Genomic DNA, 14,299 nt, shown 5'->3' with positions numbered 1-14,299 from the left:
ATAGTGAAGAGGAGACCAACAGTTTAAATCCACAGAGTAACAGTACATATGTCTAAGAGGGTTTGGAGAGCATCCTGAACAAATAGAAAGAGAAGTTGTAACCAGTAAAATACACCTGAAATGCAATAGGAAGCTGCTCAAATAGACATGTTATTTTTGAGGGTGAGTTATTAGCATTCATATTTAATGCATTAAAAAATGCCCATTTCATCTTTTCCCCTTCCTGGGCTGCTTACGCTTCTCTATTCACATGTATTATTCCTCCACATTCATCTGCTGGGGTGAGCATAAAAACACTGCTGCTCTGAGAATATATATATATAGTATATCATTCTCTGTCTGGGAGGAGGCTCCAACAGAATATCACCAACTTTGGCAATCAACCAATCAATTTATTCCCTCCCACATACAACCACAACATATATAATGGAACACTATTCAGTGACTAAAAAGTAATCATGAAAAAATATGCTATTAATTCACATGTGGACTTGACAATTTGTCAAAATCACATTTGATCAATTGGATAAACCTCAAATGCCTTATGCTAAGTGAAAGAAGGCAGACCAAAAGTCTCCAGAGTGTGTAATTTCATTCATATAATATTCCAGAAGAGGCAAAACAATAAGGATGCAACAAAAGACCAGTGATACCAAGGGTTTAGAAGGTAGTGTCTGACTAAGGGAAGCTCAGGAGATTTGGGGTTAGCAGGGGAACTAATTTGTATGGCACTGTAATGGTGAATGCATGGTGCTTTGTATTTGTCAATACCCATAGGACTTTCCAGCACAAAGAGTGCACTGATGTATGCATTTTTTAAGTCAACCAGGAGATCAGAGGATCCCAGGATGGAATGCAGACTGACCAAAAAAAAATCTATTATGAATATCTGACTGGCATAATCTCATTAAAGGGAGTGTGTGGGAAAAGTAACTTTGGAAAACAGTGCTTTGAATGGAAACTGTAAGACTAAAGTAAAAAAGAACTCCATATAAAGAACTATACTCTGGTTGGCTAAGTTGTTTCCCATGCTGGTATGGGTCAATATTCTGAAACTGCTGTACATGTATACTGGGATTGACTAAGTAAATGAATAACAGATGATGAGATCCAGGTTTTTCACTGTCACAGAACTGGGAGGAGGGGCAGTTACAGATAAGGGGAAAGCTAGAATGAACCATGTGGTAGTAGGTTAGGTTCAGAGATAAGAGTATAAATTCATGTTTAGCTTAATATAGACACAGATGGGTAGATATAACTATAGAAGTGTGCATTTACCTGTGTAAGTATATATGTATACAGTTCCTCATCATGTTCATGAGAGGGCCAGCAAGCTATGACACCCCAGTAGCAATGAGCACACCCAGCACCCAGATTCTAGTTTCTAATATCATTCTCCAATAACAAGGCTCCTTGGGAAAATGGCTGATTTTAGGGCAAAGCAGGGACAATACAAGGGAAGCCTGGAGAATCTTATAGTTCCAGAAAGTAAGACGTATTCAAAAAAAGAAAAGGATGGGGAGGCTTGTCAAAGTGACACAGCAGCCAGCCTTAAAGAACTCTCAATAACCAAAGGTGGAATCATTTGAGCAACAACACAAATAGCATAGCATTGGATTATAACCCAAAGTATAAGTATCCATGATTCCATTCATACTAATACAAATAAATGATTGAATAAATAAGCAAATATGGAGAATATATAAGTCCCTGTGCATAAGAATTCAAAATACCCCCTTCTTAAGGGCTTGGCTCCGCTTCTCTAGAGTGTGGGCTGCACTAAGTGTCTTACTTCCAAAGACTGAAATATGGAAAGGGTGTGGGATAATGTAACTTCACAGTGTGGAAACCTGGCAGACACTATCTCAGCCAGGTGATCAAGGTCAACATCATCAGTGCTAAGTCATGTTGGTGGTGTGTACCCTGGATATGATGTAATGAAATTGGTTCATTACTTTGTGGTCTTCCTCCCCAAAACCAATATCCCCCCATGTAATCATGAGAAAAACTTCAGACACCCTCAATTGAGGGACATTCTGCAAAATACCTGACCAGTACTTCTTAAAACTGTCAAGGTCATCAAAAACAAGGCAAGTCTGAAAATTTGTCACAGACCAAAGGAGACATGACAAATAAATGTAATGAGGTGTACTGGATGGGACCCTAGAACACTGGGGGAAAAAATGAATGAAATCTGCATCAATTGTGGAGTTTAGTTAATAGCAATGCAAGGTGTTAACAATGGGGAAACTGGGTGAAGGATGTATGAGAACTTTATTCTCTTTGCAACTACTCTGTTAATCTAAAACTATTCAAAAATTAAAAGTTTATTCAAAGGAAAATGGTAGAGACCAAAAGTATTAGTTCAGAGCTAATTTGGAGAATGTGACAAGACCTTGTCTTTCACTGTATATCCATAGTGAAATGGATATATATGTCCATTTCAGAGAGGAAGGGAGAGGGAGAGAGAGAAACATCAATGATGAGAAAGTATCTTTGGTCTGCTGCCTCCTACATGCCCCACACTGGGGATCAAGCATGCAACCGGGTATGTGCCCTGACCGGGAATTGACCGTGACCTCCTGGTTCATAAGTCAATGCTCAACCACTGAGCCATACTGGCTGGGCCACTATGTATAGTTTTATAAGCACTGATCTAGAACATTTTCCAGGATGACTTTGACTTTTTTCCCAGTTTAAAATCTTCTTTGTATTGTACTGAGATGGTGTTGAATTCCTTGCTATTTGCTCAAAGACATTTTTATCTTAAAATCCTGGAAGTCTGAAGTCACGACACTTTGTTCTTTGTTCTTTTGTCCGCCCCCAGCATATTTTGCTGCAAACCTTGTCATCATCAAGGTGCAGCCCACTGGCTTTGTAAGTGGTTTTTGACTTCCTTCTGTTCCTGGTATTCCGGTTCTATTTAGGTCCATTAAAGGGAGCATGTGGACTTGACAATTTGTCACCAAGATTCAGGTATACCTACCTCATTACCAAGCCCCCAAAATTCAGTGATGATGCTACATGAATTGTGGCCATAACAAGTATTGCAGTTATATACTTAATAAAAATCACATTTGATCATGAATTAAATCACATGAGTAATTTTCATGCTGCTCCCTGTTTACAGTTCAGAAAGTTCTGTTTTCTTCTAGAAAATCTGATAACTTCAATTGAAAAAGTAAAAAGCAAAAAGTGCAAATATTTCTGGGTGTGTAAATATTCAAGTAACAATGTTTACTAGGTTTGCAAATAATCTGGATAATGAATATAAAAACATAATAAAACTACTTTTACAACCAAACAGTTATAGACTGTTAAAATTATACCAGCTTATTGTTAGGTGGTGAGGGTTGATTATTAAGCAGAGGGATTTCCCATGAACTGATAAATAAGATAATGATAGCCAAAAATAGTCTTCTTAATGGTTTTCTTTCCCATTTTCCCCCATTACTCTTATTGTTGACACTATTGCAAATGTCCCAATTTCCCCCCAATTTGCCCCCTCCACTAAATGGTTTTTGATGTTTACTTGATCTCTCTATTGAGATAGGTAAGGAAAGTTTTGCAATTTGAGATTATTATTTAAATATTTTATTTATTTCTTCGCTGAAGTCAATCAACAGTTTTTTGGTGGTTGTTTTTATTTTTTGTGGATTTTTTTTTGTGTGTGTGTGTGTGTGTTTTTTGTTTGTTTGTTTGTTTGTTTTGTTAGTCCTCACCCGAGGATATTTTTCTATTGATTTTTAGGGAGAGTAGAAGAGAGAGGGAAAGACAGAGAGAAACATCAATGTGAGAGAAACACACAGACTGGTTGCCTCCTGCATGCACCCTGACGAGGGCCCCGGGCAGGGGCGGAGCCTGCAACCAAAGTATGTGTCTTTGACTGGAGTCAAACCCGGGACCCTTTGGTCCACAGGCCAACGCTCTATCCACTGAGCCAAACCCGCTAGGGCTTTAAACCATTTTTTAATGAAATGTTCCTCTGGGGTCTGTTTTCCTTTGGTTTAAATTGGATGGGGATGGGCATGGGATTCCTGCATCAATTGTTTGTTTTAAACAGTATTCCCTTTATTATTCCCAGACAATCGTTCGAGGAAACAAACCCTGCCAGGAATCCTCCATCAACGGCCTTCTGGAGGATTTCGACAACATCTCCGTGACCCGCTCCAACTCCCTAAGAAAAGAGAGCCCACCCACCCCGGACCAGGGTGCCTCCAGCCATGGCCCCGGCCACCGGGAAGAGAACGGCTTCATCACCTTCTCACAGTATTCCAGCGAATCCGACACCACCGCTGACTACACCACCGACAAGTACCGAGACAGGAGTCTCTATGGAGACGATCTGGATCCGTTTTATAAAGGCAGCCATGCGGCCAAGCAGAATGGGCACGTGATGAAAATGAAACATGGGGAAGCCTACTATTCTGACATGAAGCCTTTGAAATCCGACCTGGCCAGATTCCCCATCGATTATCACACACACTTGGACTCACTGAGCAAACCCAGTGACTACAGTGACCTCAAGTTGGAGTACCAGAGAGCCTTGAGCAGTTCGCCTCTGGATTACCCGTTCCAATTCACGTCTTCCAGAACTGCAGGGACCGGCGGCTGCTCCAAGGAGAGCCTGGCCTACAGCGAAAGTGAATGGGGGCCCAGCCTGGATGACTACGACAGGAGGCCGAAGTCATCGTACCTGAATCAGACCAGCCCGCAGCCCGCCATGCGGCAGAGGTCCAGGTCGGGGTCGGGGCTCCAGGAACCGATGATGCCCTTTGGAGCAAGTGCATTTAAAACCCACCCCCAGGGACACTCGTACAACTCCTACACCTACCCTCGCTTGTCCGAGCCCACAATGTGCATTGCAAAGGTAACGTCCTCTGCCTCCTTGCCTCCAGAGTGGAGGACCCTCCACCAAGGTGGTGCGAGCACCGCCTTCTAATATAGTCAGACTAGAGGCCCAGTGCATGAAATTCATGCATGGGGTGTTAGGGGGGCGGGTTGTCCCTCAGCCAAGCCTGCACCCTCTCCAATCTGGGACCCCTTGAGGGATATCTGACCGCCTGTTTAGGCCCACCGGGATGGGGCCTAAATGGGCAGTTGGACATCCCTCTCACAACCCAGGACTGCTGGCTCCCAACCGCTCACCTGCCTCTGCTGGATTGCCCCTAACCGCTTCTGACTGCCAACCTGATCACCCCCTAACCCAGGGGTCCTCAAACTTTTTAAAGAGGGGGCCAGTTCACTATCCCTCAGACTGTTGGAGGGCCGGACTATAGTTTAAAAAAAAACTATGAACCAATTTCTATGCGCACTGCGGGCCCGGGAAAGTTAGCTGCTAAGCAGGACAGGCAGCAGCACCCGGCGGGCCAGATAAATGTCCTTGGCGGGCCGCATGTGGCCCACAGGCCGTAGTTTGAGGACCCCTGCCATAACCACTCCACTGCCAGCCTGATTGACGCCTAACTGCTCCCCAGCCAGCCCGATTGTACCTAACTGCCCTCCCCTGCCAGCCTGGTCACCCCTAACTGCCCTCCCCTACAGGCCTGCTCCCCGCCCCCAACTACCCTCCCCTGCAGGCCTGGTCCCTCCCAACTGCCCTCCCATGTGGGCCTGGTCCCCCCTAACTGCCCTACCCTGCAGGCCTGATCCCCCCACAACTGCCCTCCTCTGCTGGCCCAGTCACCCCTAACGGCCCTCCCTGCTGGCCTGATTGCACACCATTGCCCTCCTCTGCAGATCTGGTTTCCCCCAACTGACCTCCTCTGCTGGCTCAGTCACCCCTAACTGCCCTCCCCTGCAGGCCTGGTCTCCCCAACTTCCCTCCCCTGCAGGCCTGGTTGCCCCCAACTGTCCTCCCCTGCAGGCCTGGTCCCACCCAACTGTCCTCCCCTGCAGGCCTGCGCCCCCCCCCCCCAACTGCCCTCCCCTGCAGGCCTGGTCTCCCCATACTGCACTCCCCTGCAGGCCTGGCTGCCCCCAACTGCCCTCCCCTGCAGGCCTGGGGCCCTCCAACTGTCCTCCACTGCAGGCCTGGTCCCCCCAACTGCCCTCCCCTGCAGGACTGGGTTCCCTCATACTGCCCTCCCCTGCAGGCCTGGGTCCCCCCAACTGCCCTCTCCTGCAGGCCTGGTACCCCCAACTTCCCTCCCCTGCAGGCCTGGGTCCCCTCCAACTGTCTTCCACTGCAGGCCTGGTCTCCCCACACTGCACTCCCCTGCAGGCCTGGCTGCCCCCAACTGCCCTCCCCTGCAGGCCTGGGTCCCCCCGTACTACCCTCCCCCACAGACCTGAGTCCCCCCAACTGTCCTCCTCTGCAGGCCTGGTCCCCCCCCCAACTCCCCTCCACTGCAGGCCTTGTGACCCCCAACTGCCCACAACTGCTCTCCCCTGCCAGCCATCTTCTGGAGGCCATCTTGTGTCTACATGGGGGCAGCCATCTTTGGCCACATGGGGGCGGCCATCTTGTGTCTTGGAGTGATGGTCAATTTGCATATTATTCTTTTATTAGATAGGATTCTCAAGTGCTGGGTTGCCTTTTAAGTGAGAATCCATATGGAAATTTTGATTTCCAACCACCAGCCCCAAGAGCTGAAAATTTAGGTCAAGACACATTTATTCATTAAAGTAAAGGTCTGTGGGGAATCTTCTATGGGGTTTCTAGTTAAAAGGCAAAAAAAATCGTGTTTTTTTGAAAGAGAACTTAGTACAATATGAGCACATCACATTTATCGTAACATCTCTGTTAAGGAGTATATGATTGTAGATCGTTAGATGGAATAATACAGTGGTTCCTGCAGTCTGAAAAAGTTTATGTGGCTCTGCTGAAAAGGAAAAAAAAATCAGGATAATGCGGTAAGTTTTTAATAACGTTAATTTTATTCCACTTGAGGGAAAATTCTTCATTTTGAGAGTATGTTCTTTCTATTATTGTTGTCTTGAAATGCCATTTTATGTGTATGAAATCTGGGGATGATAGATAGAAGCTGGTTGCGGGGCCTTTTTCTGTGCTTTTTATTTTGTTTTGTTGGAACTTTTCTGTTGGTTAAAAAATGAGTTTAAATGTCAACTGCTGCAAATTATCTTTGAAATTGAATGGTGATGGCATCCCAAAGTTTGGGGATCACTGTTGTAGAAGTTCCTGAACCTGAACGTACTCACTTGGAAAAATACCTTGGAGAGTGTGCAAGTGGTTTATTTTTCCATGGTAACTTAGAAATGTTTTTGCTACCTAAGCTGTATGGTGAAGTGAAAATGGGGCATTTGGTGATGGGCTGTGGATTACATAGAGGTCTCAAACTAGTTGAGAGGGACTTCTAGTAGCATGATCATGTATGCTTGTACCAAATGCTCTCTCTTCGGCAGCTAGATGGGAGGCAAGCCTGCCTGCATGCATCTTGTTTTATTGATTGTAGATAGTCAATATTTTTCTTTGCTTACTATCCTAATATATAAAAATCCTGGGTTGCAAGGACCAGGAGGCTCCACCAACCAGAAGTCAGTCCTGCAGTCAGCGCTGGATTGCCTGTTGCGACCCAGTGCTGATTGCTATGGCTGCAGGCATGGTGACCCAGCACTGACTGCTGAGGGGGCTGCAAATCAGGCCCAGAGAAAGGCCTTAAGAGAGAAGCAGGTTCTGATCTGTTGATCAGCACTTGCCTCTCTCTTTAGCTCTGGGCCGGGTCAGCAGCCCCACCTCCATTTCTCTCCAGGCCTTCACCGGGGCTGCTGATCAGCCCTGCCTTTCTGATCAGGCCCCGTTGATGGGCCCAGAGACGCTGACTGGCATAGAAACCAACCAATCAGAACCAAATTGGCCAGCAGAGAGGAGGGCAGTTGGGGGCGAGATCAGGCCTGCAGGGGAGGGCAGTTGGGGAAACCAGGCCGGCAGGGGAGGGAAGTTGGGGGGGACCAGGCCTGCAGGGCAGGGCAGTTGGGGGTGACCAGGCCTACAGGGAGGGCAGTTGGGGGCAACCAGGCCTGCAGGGGAGGGCAGTTGTGGGCCATCAGGCCAGCAGGGGAGGGCAGTTGCGAGGGACCAAGCTTGCAGGGGAGGGCAGTTGGGAGTGATCAGGCCTGCAGGGGAGGGAAGTTGTGGGCCATCAGGCCAGCAGGGGAGGGCAGTTGGGGGCAAGATCAGGCCAGCAGGGGAGGGCAGTAAGGGGAGATAGGGCTGGCAGGGGAGCAGTTAGGTGTTAATCAGGGTGGCAGGGGAGCAGTTAGGGGGTGATCAGGCTGGCAGGCAGAAGCGGTTAGGGGCAATCAGGCAGATTAACTGCTGGCCTAGTCACCCCTAACTGCCCTCCCTGCTTGCCTGATTTCCCACAACTGCCCTCCCCTGCAGGCCTGGTCCCCCCCCAACTGCCCTCCCCTGCAGGCCTGCGCCCCCCCCCCAACTGCCCTCCCCTGCAGGCCTGGTCTCCCCATACTGCACTCCCCTGCAGGCCTGGCTGCCCCCAACTGCCCTCCCCTGCAGGCCTGGGGCCCTCCAACTGTCCTCCACTGCAGGCCTGGAACTGGCAGAAGCGGTTAGGGGCAATCAGGCAGAGGCAGGTGAGCAGTTAGGAGCCACAGTCCCAGATTGTGAGAGGGATGTCCGACTGCAGTCAGACATCTCTTGAGGGGTCCCAGATTGGAGAGGGTGCAGGCTGGGCTGAGGGACACCCCTCCCCACCCAGTGCACAAATTTCATGTACCAGGCCTTTAGTTTCTCATAAACCCAACCCGATGTGTTGAAGTCATTTAGGGACATGCTGGTAGTGACTTTAACCATACTTTAGAGAGAAAAAAAAAGACAGAAAAACTCTCACTTTAGTTTCCAGTACATACAATGAGAAGCAATGACCTGAAATATATACATCTAGTTAAAATTTAAATATTGAGAATGTTTTTCATCTTACTGTGTGAATTATTTGAACTCCCATGATCAGGGCATCATGGCTGTCTTTACTTCTTATGTTCTTACCAGGGCAACTGTTGGAAAGAGGTCTGTCTAATTGACCAACACAAAAAGCTCATACACATGATGTATGAAATAGTTTATTAGATTTCCTGTGCATATCACCCACCTGAAGGAACCCCTTTGTAGTTCTAGAGTGAAATAAAGGAATCAACACATTCCATGGCTGAACCTGGTAACATCTGCAGGTTTTGGACAGCAGTGGTTACTTTGTGTAACAGTAAAGAATGTTTTTCAGCTTCACTGAGGTATAATTGACAAAATTTAAAGATATTTAAAATTTACAACATGATGATTTGCTATATGTAAACATTGTGAAATTATTCTCTTCTGACATAATTAAGACATCCATCACCTTACGTATTTACTTTTATCAGGGGGAGAACATTTAAGTTCTAATCTCTTTGCAGATTTCAATTATACAGTAGAATTCTATCATCATCATGTTATACATTAGTTCCTCAGACCTTATTCATCTTATTACTAAAGATTTGTACCCTTTACCAACTTCTCCCGCCCCACCCCTGTCTCTGTCAATCACTTTTCTATTCTCTGTTTTGATTTCTACCTTTTTAAAAAAAGATTCTACATATAAGTGATATTTCACTTATCATAATGCCTGTCTGGAACTCCCATTTATTGCAAATGGCAGAATTATTTCTTCTCTTTTAAGGCTGAATGATATTCTATTGTATACATATTTTCTTGATCCACATTTTATTGAACCATTCATCTGTTGACGGACACATGACTTGTTTCCATACCTTGACTATTGTTAATAGTGCATTGGTCATGGGGGTATAGCTATCTTTTTCACATAAAGATGTTTTTCCTTTGGATATATATCCAGAAGTGGGAGTGCCAGATCAGACGGTAGTTTTATTTTTAATTTCTTGAAAACCTTCATTCTATTTTCCATAGTGGCTGTACCAGTTTACATTCCCATCAATAGTTACAATGGTTCTTTCCCCCCACATCCTTGCTAGTGTTTTTAATCTCTTGTCTATTTGATAATGGCTATCCTAACAAAGGAAAGATATCTCATTGTGGTTTTGATTTATAGTTTCCTGATGATTAGTGATGAAGAGCACCTTTTTATGTATCTATTGGACATTTGTATGTCTTCTTTAGAAAAATGTCTATTCAGATTCTTTGCCCATTTTTTAAATTGGGTTATTTGTGGGTTTTGCGGTATGTGTGTTTTTCTATATAATTGTTTGAATTGCTTGTATATTTTGGATATTAACTCTTTATCAGATATGTGGTTTACAAATATTTTCTCCCATTCCATAGGTTGCCTTTTCATTTTTATTGATGGTTTCATCTGCAGGGCAAAACTTCTCTAGTTTAATTTAGTCCCACTTGTTTATTTTTGCTTTTGTTGCCTTTTCCTTTGGTGCTAAATCCAGAAAGTTATTGCCAAGACCAATGTTGAAAAGCTTGTCCCCTATGTTTTCTTCTAGGAGCTTTATGATTTCAGGTCTTACATTCAAGTCTTTAACCGATTTTTAGTTGATGTTGTGTATGTTATAAGAAAAAGGTCCAGTTTTATTTTTTTACACATGGCTAATCAGTTTTCCCAGCATTATTTATTGAACAAACTATTCTTTCCCCATTGCATATTCTAATATCCTTTATCATAAATTAATTGACCATATTTCTGGGCTCTCTATTTATTACACTGATCTACGTGTCTGTTTTTATGCCAATACTATACTGTTTTGATTATTCTTACTTTGTAATATAGTTTGAAATTAGAAAATGTGACACCTCCAGTTTTGTTCTTTTTTCTCAGGATTGTTTTGGCTATTTTGGATCAAATATGATTTGTGTGTGTGTGTGTGTGTGTGTGTGTGTGTGTGTGTGTGTGAGTATACTTGTGTTAGGAAACTATTTAGGTCATAGTCAGAGAAAATTTTGTCCAGAAGGCTGTAACCTTTCCTCCGGGGAGCCATATTTGGCCCATTGACATGTCTATCCTACCTAATACTAATTTCCAACATCTGGAAACTCAAGATATTTCACTTAGAAATCACAATTTATGGGTTTCAGTTTTCTCTTGAAAAAAAAAACACACAGAAAACTGGGACAATCTTGTATCTCTGGGCTCACATTTTCTTATAGCATCGGAGATAGAATTGGCTGGAGGTAAAGGCCGACCATGAGAAGGGACATGCACTGCTCAGCCTACTTCATTCCTTTTTCTATTGGCCTAATACCTACAGGCATTAGGATTTAATGTAACGACCAGCAATCCTTGCCCAGTCATTTTACAGGAGGGAAACCGAGGTCCAGAAATCCAAATGGCACACCAGGTTTCATAGATAGTTGGCTGCAAAACAAGGACAGGAACCAGGTCTGGTGTTTCTCCTAAATGCAGTATTTTTCCCATTATATGCATATATATTATTTCAGGAGTCCAATTGCATTTGCCAGTCACACCCATGAGAGGGCCCATGACTACCACAACTTTAGTCTAAGTGGAGAAATAGGAAGAGGATGGAGGGGTGCCGGGCGGGGGTGGGTGGGCGCGGGGAGACAGGGGATACTTTCCTCAGTCCTCACCAACTCCTTCTTCCTGCAGACTTTCAAATATAAGGCAGAGCAGACCTGCCCTGAAATCTGGTTTTGTCAAACCCAGAAACAATGCCAGAAACTATTGTGGCTCAGAAAAAGATATAGAATAGTTCTATCAAGAGTTTTTTCAGCCCCTATAATCAGGACTTCAAAGGAGCAAGCTGCTATGCCATGTTTTGCAAGAGACCCATGAGAAACTCACGGGTAGGTTTTGTGGGAGGGTAGGAAGTGAGAGCTATGTTAGCAAAGAAAACGTTAACTAGATTAAAAATATAGCATCTCTCTCAAAAGACTTAGGTGCCTGTGTCTTTAGAACTATACTCTTAAAAACCTACCAATCACATTTGGATTTCCTGCTGAGGGAAGAAATAGTTATCACGACTCACATAATTTGTCTTTGCCTCATGGGAAATCCTAGAGGCTGGTGGGTCATGTTCACATCTCCAATGATGATTAAAAAAGCACAAATCTCATGTAAATCTCCAGATAGAGCAAAAATGAGGAGGTGTGTGTGTTCGTGTGTTTGACACGAGTTTTACAACAATTGGCCAAATTAAAAAATATATACTGTTAACCCACAATTTAAAAAACACACAAAACCCTCCTCTAGTGTTATCTACCTACCTAATTTTCCTATTAATGTAACAGGAATCAAAGATGTTATGACATCTGTAGATATTGGCATACATTTCCCTATTTTTGAATGATTTGCTGGGGCTTAAGCAAAAATTAAGAAAATAAAAAACCAGCTCTGGCTGGGTGGCTCAGCATCACACTGTGCACCAAGAGGTTGTAGGTTCGATTCTGGGTCAGGCCACATACCTAGGCTGTGAGTTCAAACCCCAGTTAGGGCACCTATAGGAAGCAACCAATCAATGTTTCTCTCTTCTCTCTCTCTTTCTCTCTCATTCTCTTTCTCTCAATTCAATAAAAAACCTTACATATCCTTATATGCATAACCCATGGACACAGACAATAATGTGCTGAAGGACTATGAGGGGTGGAGACAGGGTGGAGGGAGGCAAAGGAGGGAAAGTGAGGGACATCGGTAATAGAGTCAACAATAAGAGAAAGAACAACATATCCTCTGGTGAGGATTTACAAAAGAAAAGATGAAGCCAAACAAAAGCCATGTAGTACCATTCAGCCCTCAGAACTATCAAAAGGGCCACATGTGGAGGGAGAACACTTTCCACCCTCCCCTGCAGACAAGTCTGCCTCATAGGGAGGGAAAATGGCTGGAGATACTGTCCCCATGCATTTGTTTTTGCTCATTCTGATGCTCTCCAGGTACCAAGCAGCTGCTGGCTGGAGTGTCTTGTCTGGCTCAGCACATCCATTTGCTGCGCTGTCTCCAACCCCTGAGAAGCCCCCAACAAAATCACAGCTCTGCCAGTTCTGAGCACTCTGTGCTGCCTTGCACTGCGCAGCCCTGTAAAGCAGGCTCTCTTTCTCTCTTCAGCCAGATGAGGGAATGGTCTTTGAGAGGCTCAACAACAGCTGGGTCAGTCAGCTCAGAGCAGAGCTGGGACCCAGCTTTCTAGGCTCAGCCCCTCACCAACATTGTACATCCCCGAATGGCATAGGAATAGCTTCTGTGGGCGCCAAGCCTTACAGGCTCATTTTGACACATGCAACAATGAGGTTCCCCTTGGGTTGCATCGTCCTGTCTCACTCTACAGTGGGATTTCTCAATCTTGCCACTATGCACGTCTAGGGCCTGGTAATTCTTTGTTGTGTGGGGCTCTCCTGGGCACTGTAGGATGTTTAGTAGCATCCCTCACTCGTAACAACCAGAATGTCTCCAGACACTGCCAAATGTCAGGGGGCAGGGGGAGCAAACACAGCCCCAGTTGAGAACTACTGTTCTATGGCTCCTGTTTCTCCAGGACTTTTTGGCAGCTAAGGCTCACAGGGTTTGATTCCTGATATTGTCCCTTATTACTGGGTGGATAAACTGCTTACCTGTGACTCTACTTCTTTTTCTATACAATGGGGATAAAGAGCATCCCTGTCTTATCATGTTGTGTGAGGGTTAAATTAATAACTACAGAGCCTAATTAGTAATGCACAAAGCCTATATGCATCAGTGTGTGAATGGATGGCAGCTGTGATGTGGTGCTGAGGGTTACTCCATGCCAGCATTGTGCTAAGCATCTTGTAGACAGTAACCAACTTAGAAGAATTCAAGATCATCTCTTTTACCATCAAGAAGCTGAGACAGTCGGGCTGGTGTTGCTCAGTAGTTGAGCATCGGCCTATGATCCAGGAGGTCAAAGGTTTATTCATTTCTTTAAATTACTAGGGTTTGCCTATTTGTAGAGATCATACGCCTCTTGTCTGAACTCTCTCAGTGTGAGCTTGCCATATATTTTGTAAGGCAGGGAAGGGCATGACTCTTCCAACTCTGTGTCATAAGGTGTAAATTCTTATGTGCCTAAGTAGGAATCCAATGTCATGGTGTGGGAGATTGGTTTGCAAAAAACACTAAATATGGTGAATAACTTTCTGCTACATGCAGTTGGGAAATCCAGCAATTGTCTGACCATCCGAACTTCACTTACTTCCTAAGCATCCTGCATCAGGGTCTTCAGTAGACACCTTGAAGCATTAGGCCCCCGCCCCCCACAACAGTGATAATGCATGCTTGCCTCTTACCGAAACAGAACATCAGTGCCAATTGTGTGCTGTGTCCCTTTGTCATCGGCCAGAGTGACTATAACAGGGCCGCTCCATTTTGTAAGTGAAAAGAAGTAATCGGGA

The 14,299-nt window shown here is 44.8% G+C and overlaps 1 protein-coding gene across 1 annotated transcript in view; it reads left to right on the top strand.

Annotated features, from left to right (window-relative positions):
* The window catches only part of PAK5 (p21 (RAC1) activated kinase 5), a 265,152-nt gene that overhangs the window by 216,045 nt on the left and 34,808 nt on the right, over positions 1–14,299 (top strand). Inside the window, exon 4 of the mRNA XM_080684532.1 lies at positions 4,085–4,870. Within this exon, the coding sequence (XP_080540658.1) occupies positions 4,085–4,870 (786 nt within the window). The remainder of the gene's footprint in view (positions 1–4,084; positions 4,871–14,299) is intronic.

This window comes from Plecotus auritus (genome assembly GCF_963455305.1).
Source record: "Plecotus auritus genome assembly, chromosome: 8".
Classification (NCBI taxonomy): Eukaryota; Metazoa; Chordata; class Mammalia; order Chiroptera; family Vespertilionidae; genus Plecotus; species Plecotus auritus.
The sequence above is the reverse complement of the archived record's forward strand: the minus strand, read 5'-3'. Positions and strand labels throughout refer to the sequence as shown.